The sequence below is a fragment of the Pogona vitticeps genome, chromosome 1 (assembly GCF_051106095.1).
Source record: "Pogona vitticeps strain Pit_001003342236 chromosome 1, PviZW2.1, whole genome shotgun sequence".
NCBI lineage: Eukaryota > Metazoa > Chordata > Lepidosauria > Squamata > Agamidae > Pogona > Pogona vitticeps.
Window position 1 is genome coordinate 10,174,395 of NC_135783.1, and position 17,718 is coordinate 10,192,112.

At 44.0% G+C, this 17,718-nt stretch overlaps 1 protein-coding gene across 1 annotated transcript in view; it reads right to left on the minus strand.

Annotated features, from left to right (window-relative positions):
* The window catches only part of VRK2 (VRK serine/threonine kinase 2), a gene marked incomplete at its 5' end in the record, with an annotated part of 76,487 nt that overhangs the window by 20,417 nt on the left and 38,352 nt on the right, over positions 1–17,718 (minus strand). The window contains one exon of the mRNA XM_078384033.1: positions 8,719–8,839. Coding sequence (XP_078240159.1) covers positions 8,719–8,839 — 121 coding nt within the window. The remainder of the gene's footprint in view (positions 1–8,718; positions 8,840–17,718) is intronic.

Here is a 17,718-nt window from a genome sequence, read left to right on the forward strand (position 1 = left end):
TGGGGCGCAATGTGTAACTTGCATAATCAAATCGTAAACTGCCCAAAGAGAGCTTTAAGCCCTATACGGCAGTATATAAGCAGCATGCTTTGCTTTGAATGTACTAAAACTGTACAACTCAGCTGGTCAGCTAAAATTGCCAGCTAGCTCTGTGCTGACTGTAAGAATCTGGCCTGGCTTCACATTCTTCCACATTACCTAAAGTGGCTGAATGTGACATGAATATTTGCTGACAAGACCTTACTTTTTCCACCTGCACACCTTTAAAAAAAATCCCTTTTATCCGTCATTGATGTCACTGGACCTTTTCCACTACTATGAAACAGGATGAGTGTGCAACAAAATGCAGTAATGCAGAGCAGCTGTGTCAGGATTCCAGCTGTCCAAAGAGCCAAACCTTTTTCCTAGATACACCATTCCGTGTCTCCTCCTGATTTTCCGATTCCTCCTTCAACAGCCAGCCTTCCATGCCTACGGAGCACAATTAGGCCTAGATGAACTATCTGACAGCTCTCCGAAGAACTGTTTATCATGCCTGGAGGCTTTCTGAACTTCTGCAAAACCTTGGGGTTCCCTCTCCAGAACCTCTGTTGTACTTTGTCTCAATATGGAGTCTAGCAGGTAGAGGATTCAAACTTCCTATTGCTACCAAAATGGAGGCAGCTACCCTGTCCTTCCCCTTTTAACTGATTTTTCCCATTTTGTTGCTGTTGCTGCTTTAAAATGGAAAAAATATCAGTTGGGGGCAGATTGCTATGTGACATCATGCCGGTTCTGACGTACAGCGACTAGAGATGGGCACGAACAGTCGGTAAACCGGTTCGACTACTGGCCGAACAGGCGTTCGGTGCTTCTAAGCCCTGCCCCCTCGGGTGTCCGCCCACTCAAAGGCAGCATACAGAGGAGGCAGGGCAGGAAAGTTGGGGCACTGCCCCAAATGAGTGCCCACAGGAAAGGGTTGAGCCGGTAAATGGACCTGGACAAACCACCGAACTGGCAATTTCTGCCCATCTCTAAGGGCAACCCTACAAATTAATGACCTCCAACACTTCTTATTATCTATAATACTGTGCTATTAATTCTGACTTATGGGGACCCTTTTCAGAGTTTTCCAAGTAGAGAATACTCAGAAGTGGTCTACCCTGCCCTCCTTCTGAGAGTGCAGCTTGCCCAAGGCCACCCAGGGTGGCTTTACTCACAGGGGGCATGGTGGGGAATCAAACTCCCAACCTCTGGCTCCGTAGACAAAGACCTAAACCATGGAGCCAGTAGCCCCCAGCTATTTGGACCCAGCTGTACAGGAAAGAAGAAGCAAGATGCACAGTGAATATTACAGGGGCTGTTGTTTGTTGTTTAGTTGTTAAGTCGTGTCCACTCTTCGTGACCCCCCATGGACCAGAGCACGCCAGGCCCTCCTGTCTTCCACTGCCTCCCGGAGTTGGGTCAAATTCATGTTGGTCGCTTCGATGACACTGTCCATCCATCTCATCCTCGGTTGTCCCCTTCTCCTCCTGCCTTCACACTTTCCCAACATCAGGGTCTTTTCCAGGGAGTCTTCTCTTCTCATGAGATGGCCAAAATATTGGAGCCTCAGCTTCAGGATCTGTCCTTTCAGTGAAAATTCAGGGTTGATTTCCTTCAGAATGGATAGGTTTGATCTCCTTGCAGTCCAGGGGACTCTCAAGAGTCTCCACCAACACCACAATTCAAAAGCATCAATTCCTTGGCGGTCAGCTTTCTTTATGGTCCAGCTCTCACTTCCAAACCATCGCTTTGACTATTCGGACTTTGTTGGCAAGGTGATGTCTCTGCTTTTTAAGATGCTGTCTAGGTTTGTCATCGCTTTCCTTCCAAGAAGCAGGCGTCTTTTAATTTTGGGGCTGCTGTCTCCATCTGCAGTGATCATGGAGCCCAATAAAGTAAAATCTGTCACTGCCTCCATATCTTCCTCTTCTCTTTGCCAGAAGGTGATGGGACCAGTGGCCATGATCTTAGTTGTTGTTTTTTTTATGTTGAGCTTCAGACCATTTTTACACTCTCCTCTTTCACCCTCATTAAGATGGGTACAGAGGCATAATTTTTTGCAAGCAGATACTTCTGGAGAAGAGTTTACACTGTATATTTTGTGTGCATTCCAGATCACTGAAAAGAGGCCTCACCGAGCCGGCTTCTGAGGATCTTCTTAGCTAATGGATCTGAGACCACTTTCCAAACGCAATTTTTTTTTCCAATTCTGTCAGCCTAAACCTCTCTCGTGGGGCTGCCTGTAGGACAACTTTCCTGGTTGTTAATTATGCTTTTGCTATTATTGTTTCTCAGCTCTCAATGCTTCACAGAGTCTTCGCCAATTAGAGACAAATGATTAGAAGCGCAAGTTTTACACCAGCCTGCCATTTGCCTTCACAAATGTTTTGAGAAACCATCATTTGCAAAACCACAAAACGTCCCCCGCCATTTCATTGTTTTTTTTTAAATCCTTCAAAAAAGGGAACCAGACTCAGCAGTAAAAGAGCGTCATCAACCTGGTAAAATTGAGAAGGAGCTATTCTTTCAAGTCTTATGTCAGAGGTTCCCGGAATGGTGTGCCACAGCTCCATGGGGCGCCATGAAACCCAGTCAGGGGCACCACAGGAAAAGGGATGAGACATTAAGCTATGAAGGCTGTATAGGTGTTCATAGCTTTATGAACAGTTCCTCTACAATGGTGCCTCGCTTAATGGCGATAATGTGTTCCAGGAAAATCGCCATTAAGCGAAAACATCGTAAAGCGAAAATAAAAAGCCCATTGAAACTCATTGAAAACCTTTCAATACGTTCCAATGGGCTTAAAACTCACCATCCAGCAAAGATCCTCCCTACGGCGGCCATTTTCACTGCCTGTATAGCAAGGAATCTGTTCCTAAACACAGCAGGGGGACCTTTTATTTACCCAGTAGCCATTTTGAAACCGCCAATCAGCTGTTTAAAAGCAGCGAACCTATCATCGCAAAGCAAAATTCCCCCATTTAGACCATTGTTTTGCGATTGCAAAAAGACTGTCGTAAAGTGGATTCGTCGTAATGCGGGGCAATCGTAAAGCAAGGCACCACTGTACTGCCTTCAGAAAGGTAAAGGTAAAGGTTCCCCTTGACAATTTTTGTCCAGTCGTGTTCGACTCTAGGGGGTGGTGCTCATCCTTGTTTCCAAGCCATAGAGCTAGCGTTTTGTCCGAAGACAATCTTCCGTGGTCACATGGCCAGTGTGACTTAGACACGGAATGCTGTTACCTTCCCACCGAGGTGGTCCATATTAATCTACTCGCATTTGCAGGCTTTTGAACTGCTAGGTTGACGGGAGCTGGGACAAGCGACGGGCGCTCACTCCATTACAGCTGAAGATCTACAGACCTTACAGCACAGAGGCTTCTGCGGTTTAACCCACAGTGCCACTACATTCCAATTGCCTTCGCAGCTCCATGTCAAACAGGAAATAGAAGTGGAAGCCATCTGCACAAGTTCCAGTTTGACAGGAAGAGATGAGATAGCTGGGAAGGGGGTGTCAAAATTCCACCCCGGTGGCACTGGGACACCTAATGGCCCCTCCAAGCAAAGGGAGGTCAGTAAATCAAGGGAGCCTGTTGGTTAGTCGTTAAGTCATGTCCAACTCTTCGTGACCCTGAAGTTGGGTCAAATTCATGTTGGTAGCTTTAATGACACTGTCTATCTCGTCCTCTGTCGTCCCCTTCTCTCCTCTTGCCTTCACACTTTCCCAGCATCAGGGTATTTTCCAGGGAGTCTTCTCTTCACATGAGATGGCCAAAGTATTGGAGCCTCAGCTTCAGGATCTGTCTTTCCAGTGAGCACTCAGGGTTGATTTCCTTCAAAATGGATAGGTTTGTTCTCCTTGCAGTCCAGGGGAATCCCAAGGGAGCCTAGTGGTCAGTAAATAACAAGGGAGCCTGAAGTCCAAAAAGTTTGGCAACCACAGCTCTATGTCAAATGCATTTCAATTGGACTGGAACTTTGCTGTTTAAAACTGATTCCACATGCTTTTAGCTTCTTGTATCAAAGGAGGGACGTGTTGGCCACTGGACAGACCACACCAGATACTTTGGGATGACAGACAGAGTAACTGGGCCAAAGAAAAAAATGGGACAGGGAAAAATGTGAAGTTCTACATTTAAGCAAGAAAAATCAGAGGTAGAATGATGAGGGTTGTGAGATGCTTCTGTGCGAAAAGGACCAGGAGGCAGCCAAGAGGGTGGAAATCTGGGAAGCAAGTCCTATAAGACGCAGTCGATAGAAACAGATGTTTAATCACCAAGAAAAAAGAAGGCCAAGAAGCCCCATGTTAGTGATCTTCCAGTATTGAAAAGACAACCTTAGAATAGGTCTACACTACACAATCACCGAAGACTGATTCCACTTTGGCTGCCACAATCCCATCTTACAGAATTCTAGGATCTATAGGGTGAAGAGGTAATTAGAATTCTGTAACCTGTAGAGCCTCGTGGCACAGTGCATAAACTGCGGTACTGCAATCGAGACTCTGCTCACAAGCTACATTTGATCCTGATGAGCTCAAGTAGCTGGATCAAGAATGACTCAGCCTTCCAACCTTCCAAGATTGGTAAATTCAGTACCTAGGTTGCTTGGAGGGGAGAAGACCAGAGAAGAGTGGTCGACCAGACCAGATGGGTGGGATATAAATCAAATAAATAAATAAAATAAATAGACACAATGTGCAGACTACATAATCAAACTGTAAACTGCCCAGAGGGTGCTTTAAGCTCTGAAGAAACACACTTCACTTTCCTTTGCTGAAACCAAGGCACAAGCACAGAATTTTCCAACTACATATTCCAGTATCCTAAAGAAGCAAGCTATGGCAGGAATCAAACTGCTATAACTGGCCGTCTGCCTGAGTGGGTTTTTTTTTTTATGGATGGTTGTGCCTTACTGCTTTGTATGTCTTCTCGATGCTATTTTTGTTTACCACGGCTTAGAGTGGCATTTGTTTGATCCTTTTTCGTATTTGTACTTATTCTTTAAAAGCTTTAAATATCATTGTTGGTTTTTTTTCATGATGTAATGCCACTTTGAGTCCTTTTTTAAAGTTAGGGAGTCCTTTTGGGGTGTCTACGCATAAACAGAGGGAACCATCCTTCCCTCGGATTCATTCTTGACTGTGGAATTTAATAAAGAAGCTTGATGATTGGCACTATTGGAATGGCGAGATACACAGTTTGTACGGAAACGCTAACGATACAAAGTTCGAGACCGGGAGAATGCTGAACGATACTGTACGCAGTCCACATTTACCGAGGCAATCTGTATTATCTGCGCCTGCAGGATAAATCCCCCTCTCCCGCTTTCCCTCTCTGCAGAGAGCTTCTGCCAAACAGAACACACACAGATTGATTTCTGCAGATCAGCTCTCCCTATTGTGCACCTCTGTTGTGACTTGTCCTACTTAGGTTTGCCACCTCCCCACTTGTAAGACTTCACTGCCGTTGAGGTGGAGTGTGTTACGCCAAGCAATGGGCTGTACGGGCCCCCAAGCAATTAGCTGGCTCAATTCCCACCAATGCGGTAACAACCTATAGTATGCTTAGCCTGGGATAATTACAGGAGGCATAGTTGGGGAAAGAGAAGGGATTCTAATATTTGCTATTCCTTTTTTTCCCCTCTACATTTATCAAACCCCTTTTATGTGAAACCCCCAAAAACGGGAAAAACAAAAGCCTAGGCTAGAGAAAAGTGTCGAAGCAAAACAAAGTGTTGACAACTCAAGTTTTCCAAAATAACACCCAGTCAACGCAGCAGGCAAGACATTGTTCCAACCACATGGAATACCTGCTGATCCTCCACACACTCCTCGTCACAAGAAACTGAAGGCCAGGGCTGTCAATGAAAGTTACAATATCGTTATTCTTAATTTATTTTACCTTAACAAATTTAAGCAGTGGTCCCCTTGGCCGCCTAAAAAGAGATACTTTTTATGAAGAATGGTTTTTTTAAATAAAATATTTATCACAGGGAGTAAGAACTCTGTTTGTTTGTAACCCACCTGTCTCATTTAAAATGACCCAAGGCGGCTTACATCATTAAAGGACAGTACTTAATGCTAAAATCAATAAGTATACAAAGATTTAAAAGAATCAAATGAATGCTAAACTAAAAAAAAAACAAAAAACCAACAACAGCAAAAACACATTAAAAGCAGTAAGGGACAACAATCCATTTTTAAAAACTTTCTCAGACAGCCAGTCATTTAAGAGAAAGCTTGCCTGGAGAGAAAGGTCTTTGCCTGCTTGCGGAAGGACAGCAAAGATGGGGCCAGGCAGGCTTCCAGTGGGAGGGAGTTCCAGAGTCTGGGAGCAGCCACAGAGAAGGCCCTCTCCTGTGTCCCCACCAAATCCACCTGTGAAGGTAGTGAGACTGAGAGGAAGGCCTCTCCTGATGATCTTAACTCTCAGGTATCCTCATAAAGGGAGATTCAATCATTAGCTTGGGCCTAAGCTGTTTAGGGATTTATAGATTAAAGCCCTTAACATTTTTCTCTTGAGACAAGAATAAACGGGGAACATAAGTCTCAGGCATACAATAAACAAGGAAGGAAAGGAAGGGGTGTGCATTATAGTAAGATACTCAGGCCTCTACATTCTGACGTGCACAACCCTATTGCCTGAAAAGCCAAATGTAGGACTGTATATAAAAACCAATTCCAACATTTAGCAGCAAGGTAACCAAAATGCAATGCCAAGAAACGCAGAATTTGGCAGACTCTGATGCCGTTTCACAAATCACACAGTTTTGCAGACCAATACAGAGGGCAGAGAAGAAGATTAAATCGGACTTCTAATCCAGCAACAAAGGACTGCCTCAGGTTAGGCTAAGGGACATCAGTGATCACCTCATGTAGTCTTGTGAAAACATAAGAGGTTGTGCAGAATACACTGAAGCAAAAATATTGCAGTCGGAGTGCAAACACGAAGCAGCCTTACGCTCGCCCTGCTCACTTTCTTTGACCAGCTGAACCTTTTCAAGGTAAAGAGGTCACTGATACTTGCATTTTTCCCCTGTCTTGACTAAAACAAAAAAAAGCCTAAGTCATGTGTCATGACACATCACCGTCATGCAATTTTTAAAAAGTCCTAGCTAACAGGAAAAAGGCCAGGACCTTTTCATCAGCAGGAATGGTATTTTTTAAAAAAAACCCAAACCAAAACGGTGCGTTTTGTGCAAAGAACTCAAGCTTTGCATTTAATGCCTTGTGTTTTTTAGTGTGTTTGTGTATGTGTGGACTTTTTGCAAAAAACAGAGCCAAAATGGGAGAAATACACAAAAACTCTCAGGGTCTCACCCAGGGGCGTGGGGGGGAAATGTTTGAAACTTTTCATTTTCAGCTTCAGGAAAAAAAAATAGGCAAAGAACTGCATCTCTATCCAGGATTTCATAGCCCTTTGCCCTAATATGAGCATTTAGGAATGAATCTGCAACATCAGACGTGCACAATTATGCGCTTTGCTCTTAGCAGCAGCAGAAGAAAGTTAGATTTTATGTGTGCTGTCTAGCTGGCTTTATTTATTTATTTAGGTAAAAGTTCCCCTTGGCAATTTGTCCAGTCGTGTCTGACTCTAGGCGGTGGTGCTCATCTCCGTTTCCAACCCACAGAACTAGCGTTTTATCCGCAGACAATCCTCCATGGTCACGTGGCCAGCGCGACTAGACACGGAATGCCGTGACTTTCCCACCGAGGTGGTACCTATTTATCTACTTGCATTTAGATGCTTTCGAACTGCTAGGTTGGCAGGAGCTGGGACAAGCGACAGCAGCTCACTCCGTCGCATGGATTCGATCTTACGACGGCTGGTCTTCTGACCTTGCAGCACAGAGGCTTCAGCGGTTTAACCCGCAATGGCACTTACTTATTTACTTACTTAATACATTTGTATACGGCCCCACTAGTGCAAAAGCACTATTCTGGGCGGTTGCTTCCAAATTAAAACCAATACCGAAATGAACAAAGGTTTGAAAACACATCGTAGAAAACTCACAATCTTTCATGTCTCAATCGCACTGACTGCCATACGCTGGCCATTGTGTTCCCACCCCAAACTCCATGATCACATGCCTGGCACAGACATGGCCCCGGGGGGGGGGGGGAAGAGAAAGAGAGAGAGAGACACAGGGACAAATGGCTTGCCCTGCAGTCCTTCCCCAATTTGATGGCTTCTAGAAAGTTTCTAGAAAGACAGACTTCTCATATTCAAACGGTAGCTTGACAACACACTGGAAATTAAAACAAGGCTGTATCCAAGTATCACATGGATACTTTGAAAATCGTCGTCATCCTCAAAACTCCCAGCTTGCAGGTCCATCCCTGGCTTCTGTATTCAGCAGTTCTCCAGAGAGGACCAGTTTGAGGGAAACAGCTGAAATTGGACAGAACTTATTTCAAACTCAGGATGCGAGTTTGCTTCACGGGAAACGAACGATTGCATCTCCTCTTTCAGAACTCATACACGTGTGGACGAAACAGCCCCAGAAATGACATCTGTCCTCTTCATTCTCTTGTCGGCTAACTACTTGACCGCCATTCCTGGAATTGCGGTGGCCGATATGTATTTTCCTGAAACCCTCTCTCTCCCTCTCTCGTTTCCCACTTTTCAAATGCACGACTGTCATCGCAACAACGACGTCAGCGTTTATTAAATCCACGGCAGGCCTGTTTTACTTGTTTTTTGCAGCCTGAACAGCCTCGGGGTTCCTCAGGTTGTGTTGCCAGGGTAGACTCCCACACATCCACTGCAGCATACAGTAGCCAAGGATTTCTAGATCTCCTCTTCGGGATGGGGCTGAATGAAGCAAGAGGGAAGGAAGAGAGAGAGAGAGAGAGAGAGAGAGAGAGAAATGAACACAGCTGAGTTTCATCCGTTAACCTTCTTTCAGAGAAACAGAGACTACAGTAACTTTTAAGAACTGCAATGGGGTGAAATGGAAAAAGAGCAAAGCTGTGTTTTTTCAGCTGTCCCAAGAACTCTGAAGGGCCCGGCTTTTTTGGCGGGGGTCCACAGACAGGCAAGGATTTGTTACTGTTGAGAGAGAAGGTCCGTTTTTTCACCTCCTCCTCCTCCAACTTCATCCTTGGCCTGTCACGTGAACTTGATCCCCGCGGCCTCTGACATGATCCAGACAGACCATAACCAGGCACCAACACTTTCTCCAAGAGCCAGGCAGTAAAACAAAGAAATAAATGTCTGCGGCTAAATTGCTAACACATGTTCCAAGAAGTCCATGGGGTCCGCGTTGGTCATGCCGGAGACCCTCCGAGAGCAGACTAAACAGAGATGGCCTTTCCTGCTCTGCTAAACGAGAGCCGGCCGGCCGGCCGAAGGCATGGCAACAGTGCCCTCTAGTGGGTTTAAGGTCTCCGACGGAGATTCCTCGCACACAGGCTGAAATCCCGAAACTCGACTTGGCTGTTCGGAGCCGTTCCTTAAATTTAAACTTGGCTCCATTTACCAATGCATTTGAAAAAAAGGTTAAGATAGGAAGTCAATACAGGACGTCCTAAACTACAAGTGGAGTCAAACATAGGCATTTGTCTCTCTTGCTTGCTAACTCTTTCCTCCCATCCCACCCCGGCAGAATGATTTCAAAGCATACATTGCAGACAGAGACCTGAAAATCATGATTCCCAAGAGCGAACGGCATGAGAGAGAAGCAATCCAAGAGAGTCTTGTTATCAGTTACTGCCTTCCCACCCACACCCACACCAATACGCAAACTTAAGACCTGGCTCTTTAGTCAGGCTTTCCCTCCTGTCATCGCTTGGATTTTGCCCCCCCCCATCTTGAACTACCTTACTATTGTTGTTTTTCATGTTATTATATTGTTTTTATTCTATTTTTTATTGTTAGCCGCCCAGAGTAGACTACGGTCTAGATGGGCGGGGTATAAATTTTAAAAAAATACAACGAAACCAGGGTTGAACTCTGCATTTTGGTCACATATTCAAAGCACCCTCTCCACTGAAAAAGGATTTGGAAAGGAGGGGCGTGAAGCGATTTGGAGGGGAAACACTTTAAAGAAGAGGAAGCCGATTTGATCAACGGAACGAACCATCGTTTTTTGCGTTCTTACAACAGGCTTCCATGCCTGTTAACAGATGATAGGAGCCCACTCCTAATATCTGGAAGGAATGAAATTAGGTAAATTGGCTTTAGAAAAACTACACCTCTCTAAATCCATCGGCATCTTGCACTAATTCAGTCTGTTATACATGGAGGGTGGAGAAAGGACTACCAAAGACACACAGCCCTCAGAGGATGTGGCTGTTAACCCAACAGGTGCTGCCTTATGAACTTTCATTAAAGGACTCTCAAGAGAGAGCCATTCCCCATAGCACATTTTTTAATTACAAAAGCTAGCTCTTGGAAATTCTGGTTCTGTCACAACTTTGGCCTGTGACCTCCCCAAATACTCACACCCCTCTCTATTAGGACAGAAGCATGTAAATTCTCACTTCTCCCCTCTGCATTAACTGCTCCTAGGCTTTCGGGTTATGAAGGGCCCTTCCATCTAGCGGGATGTCATCCTATCCCTTTGGGTGTTGTTTGTATCGTAATGCTAGCTCCCGCTAACGTCCTGAATCCAAGGAGCTCAGCTGGCGGTATTAAAAAAAAAAAAGGAAGCAAAACCCATCTTTTTAACACGTGCCATTCTGCGGCAGCATCTCGAGATGCAATTGCAAGAGTGAAAATATGACAAAAATATTTCCAGTTATGTTTGCATCGTTACCACCGCCGCCGCCGCCACCACCCATTCCGACCGATCACCTTTCCCATCTTGAAGCCCAATTACGTTCTCCCCGTTGTTCAGAAACGCTAGTCCATTTTGCGCCAGACGGAGAAGCTTGCAAGTAGCCTCTGGAGAAAAGTTGTCAGAATTATAATGACCACTTCCCACTTCCCTTTGGCGTCCAACCTCAAATGAGGACACAACCCGAGAAGGAAGGAAGGAAGGAAAAGATGGTAAGTCATTTCGATTTCTCAAGCTTAACCCACCGTAACTGATCTCCAGGTGAAAAAATACCGCAGGCTCATTTTCACAACTTAGATAGTCTGTGTAACTAAAACAACAACATTTTCTTGTATCCAGAACATTACATCAATATATCCCATTTCTCTTTGCAATTTCTGTATTTATTTAGATTTGCACATGCAAGACATTTTGGAAGCCAGCACATCTTCTGCATTTTCTGTTCTACAGCAATGGGGGACAGTTATCATTCCCTTGGTTCATGACTACACCTCTGATATGCCTTAACAAAGACACACAAGAAATAAGAACACAAACTATCAATGGCTGAAGAAGGTGGGAGGGAGAGAAGCAAAGGGGAAAAAATTTATTAAGAATGCCTTTAGACAACTGACCTAAATTTAACGGCGAGCAGGAGGAAACACTGAAAGACATTTATTTAGCTTTTTGTGTTGACTACCAGTTTGCTCCCCTGGATAAAACCTGATCGGCCTTCACTGGGAAATAAAGAAACAAATAAGAAGTTATGTCTTTTGTACATTTCATGGTGTCCCAGTCTGCATTCCAGAACACAACCTAAATACTTTTTTTTTTATGTGAAGGGAATTGAGGAGAAGCCGGGGGCAAGGGAAATATAATCAAGATCTTGAGGACAAAATATTTATATTGTTTTAATAGACAGACTGGCAGATAATTATAAAGCTGATATGGGGGTGAGAGCGGGCGATAAAAGTCTAGAGGCAGCATGGCTGGGCGGGGTCTCCCATCAATTTCAAGAAAGATAAATTTGAGCGCTGTGTGAGGGCGAGGGGAAAAACAGAGCACGTTGCTTCATTTTTAAGATGCTGTAAACAACATGTCAATTCTGATAATTTCATGTCTGAAAAGTCCAATGTTTTCTCTCTATAATCTGTCACTTTTACAGTCCTATATTTTTCCTCACAAAAAGGCCAACTCCACTCCGTTGTGCTCAATTTCTTTGCGAACAAAATGTGCCTAACCTGAGTTAGGGGAGTAGGCATTTGCTCATTAGAAGCATAATTCTTATAGTGCTCGTAGTATAATTCTTCGGTGACAACCTAAACTAAATAAATAATTTGGTACGGTTGTGGCAGTCTAGAAGGTAGATGCCTGTGTGCATTTGTCTGTGTATTTCTTTTGTAGCTGATGTCTTACTCTCATCACATCCAACTATTACAAGAATCTGGCTTTTGAGAAGCAGGATTACCTTTGACAGACATGGCCAAATCACGTCTGCCACGAATTACTCCTAAATCAACAACAGAAAAACAAGAATTGGGTTGCTAGAGAAATATGGCGGCTAGAACTAGCCAACGGTGTCAAACTGCACACAGGTGGTGGTTCAAAAGCAGTAGAAATTGAAAACACAAAGATTCGGTGGCTGAATGTACTTCCTCTTGAGGCAAGGGTGGGGAAACGCTGGCCCTAGTGTCAAATCTGGCATTCTTTACTTCTGCCGATGGCTGTGCCGCCTTCCCCACGACACAATCGCTCGTTCACCGGTCCTGCCATTGGAGAAAGCAGAGAAATGGCCCCAGACGCACAGCTGCTGGGGGTTCAGGTGTATCTTTTCTCAGATCGCTTATCTATTGTTATGACTGTGTTTATACACACGTCTCTCTTCAACAATGCTAGGGTTACGGGCACCAGCCCTTCTGTAGTTCAAAATCCATGCACAACTCTTATGCCCCCCAAACCATAACTATAAAGCATAACCAGTTGATTTATGCTCCCTCTCTCACACACACACTCTATCGGAGCTCTCTTTCACAATCTTTTTCCATATAGTCCTGTGTGTAACGAGCCTTAAAGGTCCTTATGATGCCCTAATCGAGAGGCTGAATTACAGATGATGTGTTTTGGGTGAAAGTAGACCATGCATATCTATACATAAGGGACGTGGTGGTGCTGCGGGTTAAACTGCAGAAGCCTCTGTGCTGCAAGGTCAGAACACCAGCCGTCGTAAGATCGAATCCATGCAACGGAGTGACTGCCCGTCGCTTGTCCCAGCTCCTCGCCAACCTAGTGGTTTGAAAGCATGCAAATGCAAGTAGATAAATAGGGACCACCTCGGTGGGAAGGTAACAGCGTTCCGTGTCTAAGTCGCACTGGCCATGTGACCACGGAAGATTGTCTCCGGACAAAACGCTGGCTCTGTGGCTTGGAAATGGGGATGAGCACCGACCCCTAAAGTCGGACACGACTGGACTAAATGTCAAAGGGAACCTTTACCTAGACCACTTTGATGCCCTTCAGTATCAAACCCATGAAGTTCTGGTGGCCATGGGCACAGTATTTATCAAATACTTATTTAATATTCGTTTATTGTAATAATTAATTAACTTATAAAAATTCATGTATAACCAAAACTGTGCTGTTCAGACTTGTGCAATTCAAGGGGGATTTTAATCCTGCTGTCTATTTATTGAAGGTTTTTCATTCTTTTCTTTTTCTTTAACCTTATAAACCACTCCAGAAAATGTATATCCAAGGGCAACATATGCATTAAATAGACAAATGGCTTCCTTAAAAGACGGGTTGTTATCCAGTGTCCCCAATTTCTTGATTTTACTGCAGGAAATGTGTGCTAGAGAGACCCTTCTTTCTTAAAAAAAATAACTGTGCAGCGGATTGTTTCAAAGCCTTTGATCGTCTTTATCTAAACAAAGTTTCTACTATATCTGATGATGTCTACTTGCTTTAAGACCAGGGCAAAAAAAGGGGTCAAATTGTAGGCAGGCAGACTTTTGACTTCAGAAACTGATTCGCTACACACGTTCTAAATAAGCTGCAGTTGTTCTAACTGGCCGTTGCTTTTACTTCATGTATTTTACCTCTCTCTCTTTTTTAAAAAGCTTTTGGGCTTTAGGTAACAATCGTTTCTTTCTGCCACTCCGCCATCTTGAACACCGTTTGGTGGAAAGACACTAATCTAATGAAAATGAAAAGTCTTCGAATCATCCTAAATAACTTTTAGTTTGTTCCGGAAGAGCCTGAAAATTGATATTCTAGTCAGGTTTATCACTTACCAAGAAAAGGGTGGGGATACTTCAGCCCTCCACATGTTGATCAACTATGGACTGTTCAATGGTTTAGGCATCTGACTGTGGAGATAGAGGTAGGGAGTTCGATTCCCAACTGTGCCTCCTTGGCAAGAGTATGGACTCAGCGAACCATAGGGTCCCTTTCAGTTCTGCAGTTCAAAAATTAAGCTTATTGTTCCCGTCACGGTTCACCATTGTGTACTGTATAGCTTGGACTGATGGAAAACTCAAGTTCAACAATATCAAAATCATCACCGGTTTTGCCAGCCTTGTTACAGGGGGAAAGGAGAGAAGAGCCCATGAAAAAACCCTATGAGTTGAAAATTAAAACCATATACCAAGAATTGGACATGGTGCTCCTAATTTGCAGGTGACTGAACAATCCTGCACATATAGTACAGTGTGTGTGTGTGTGTGTGTGTGTGTGTGTGTGTGTGTGTGTGTGTGTGTGTGTGTGTGTGTGTGTGTGTGTGTGTGTGTGTGTGTGTGTGTGTGTGTGAGAGAGAGAGAGAGAGAGAGAGAGAGAGAGAGAGAGAGAGAGAGAGAGAATGTGCCCAATTAAAGATATCAAGGCCACAATAATCTCAAACACACTTATCACCTTGTAGTGTTTCTACTTCCCCAAATAAGAGAACATGCTAATTGTTTCCATTTTTGGTCCAACCAGATTGCACCTGTGCGGTTGCAAGCACAATTACATCTTATATAGCCAGGCACAACATCATTACTTCCAAACTCAGAAGTTGCAGCGTGTCTAGCAACACCTTACAGGGGTGTTTATTAACTTTCTAGGAGCCAGAAACACGAGGAGGTGGTGATGGGAAGACTTCATGCAAGGACGGTTCTGAGCAGACAAGATCGTTTGTAGAAACATAAAAGGACTGGGGAAAACCATTGCAAAGGCACAGCCATGGAAGAAGATTATTACTTAAAGCATCCCTTGTGGGCGGTCACCCAACCTCTGTTTAAGCATCGCGCTGACTCTCCCAGGGGAAAATACCTTGCTTCTCACTTTTCCTCACGAATAGGAAAACAGGCATTTTTACACAAAACGCTTTAAAGCCGTGGTTCCCAACCTTGAGTCCCCTGGAGTTCTTACACTACAACTCCCAGAAGCCTTCACCACTAGCTGTGCTGGCCAGGATTTCTGAGAGTTGTAGTTCAAAAACATCTGGAGAACCATGGTTGGGAAGCACTGGTGTAGTAGAGGGAGACAGAGGGAAGCGTGGCCAACATGACATTGAACTTAGGGCTTAACCAGCTGCTTGTGACATTGAACTTGGGGCTTAATCTACGGTCATTTCATATGCTTGTTTTTTTGTTTTTGTTTTTACAGTCCTGTAACTTGTGTGCAAGACATTATACCCCTATCGGGCATACATCTTTAAAAATTACTGCACAATTGCCATTTACAAGAGCTGAGCTGGGCAGCTGAAGATAGGACATTTTTGGAAATCACTCCTTCCTAGAGTTGCCATGGGTCAGAAGCAACTTCATGAGCCACAACAACAACAGCTTGTGTATAATCTGTATTTTATATAGTGTTTTTTTACTCGGCCAACTGCTCAGCCTGTCTTGTAGGGACAAAAAAAAGTGATGCACCCATAATGATGAATCAAGTTCTCCACAACAAATCTTTCCCTGAACTCTGTTGAATTTCTATAGGGGCAAAAGGATCCTCGTCAATGACCATGGAGCGAATCGAAAGGTCTTCTGTAAGTTTTTCCACAACTTAAATCTCACGGCAGGCAGAAGTAGGTCATCAGGCAGTCCAGGCCAAGATTCCCTCTGAGGTGCCTAGCTTCATTGCCCCACAGGGATTGAAAACCAGGGTTTCCCAATGTTCTATATCACAGGGAGACGTGGAGGTGCTGTGGGTTAAACCGCAAAAGCCTTTGTGCTGCAAGGTCGGAAGACCATTAGTCGTAAAATCGAATCCACGCGACGGAGTGATCTTCCGTCACTCGTCTCAGCTCCTGCCAACCTAGCAGTTCGAAAGCATGCAAATATGAGTAGATAAATAGGTACCACCACGGTGGGAAGGTCACGGCGTTCCGTGTCTAGTCTCGCTGGCCACGTGACCACGGAAACTGTCTACGGACAAACACTGGCCCTACGGCTTGGAGACGGGGATGAGCACTGCCCCCTAGAGTCAGACACGACTGGACTAAATGTCAAGGGGAACCTTTACCTTTACCTATATCCCAGACAGCAAAAGCCAGCCTGTGAGTTTAAGCCTCATATTTTAGTGTCCTGCTATTCCCTCTAAGGAACTTGAATGGACGTGCAGTGGTATGGCTTTTTCTCTTTTTTTCAAATTAATAAAGCTTATTGAGATGCTAGTTTCCAGCCTTCTTTCGAAAGAGCAAATCTGTGAGTAACTGCTATATAATTTACCTGTTAAAGGAACTGGATAGAGGAAGGAGATCCCAGAAATACTCTCTCAAGCGATACTGATACACACACACAGGAACAAATTTAAATCAGACATTTCATATTCTTCTTATGTTCATCAATAACAGCAAATTAAAACTGGTCTCATGCACTTCATGTGCAGGGCCTGGAGTATTTAAAAGAGGCTCGATATGTTAAAGCACAGTATGTCTCCAGATAAATTACCCTGTTTCTCTGAAAATAAGACCTAACCTGAAAATACGCCCTAGTATGATTTTTCAGGATGCTCGTAATCTAAGCCCTACCCCAAAAGTAAGCCCCAGTTAAATCAAACCCCGTCCTCCACCCTTGTGCAGCAACCAGAAGATGACATGACTGTCTTTGAATAAACGTAGATGCTTGTACATGAAAAAAATTAAACATCCCCTGAAAATAAGCCCTAATGCGTTTTTGTTTTTAGAGCAAAGATTAATATAAGACCCTGTCCTCTTTTCGGGGAAACACGGTAGATATTGACTGCATGCCTCAGTGAGTAGAAAACCTACCAAAATCCATACGCTCCATTGATCCAAATATTACTTTTTAACACTACTAACAATGTAACAATTTTTTAAGATGTATGCCTGACATGAGCATAATTCTCTTTAATTATCAATGAACAAGGAAAGCAAGGCTATTTATGTAATGCATCTTTTAAAAAGAAGAAAAAAGAATAAAGGAATGAATGCCCGATAAAATCTGGCTGGATTTCAGGATTTAAAACACACACACACACACACAAGCTTTCAACACACTTGCTCAACCCACTGGTCTTAAGCCTCAGGAATTTAATTTAGAGGAATAAAAGCGCAACATGCTAAATGTTTATTACTTATTACGGCATTTTTATCGCCTTACAGATACCGTACTGAATTTTTTTTTAACACGGTATGTTATCATCATCGTATCTTAGTTCCATCAGTTACTTTTAGAAGAGGAAGAGGGTATTTTACAGCAGGATGTGTTGGGCGGAAAAAAAAGGGAATGGACCAGTTGACAGCACCCCGGGGAAACCCTAGGAAGAACGAAAGTCAGGCATCAGATGCTGTGGACAGCCTAGTAGATGCAAGACCCTTTACCCAAGAAAAAAGGAGACAGAACAGTGGTCCCCACTCTTGGGCCTCCAGATGCTCTTGGACTACACCTCCCAGAATCCTTCACCACCACCTCTGCTAGCCAGGATTTCTGGGAGTTGA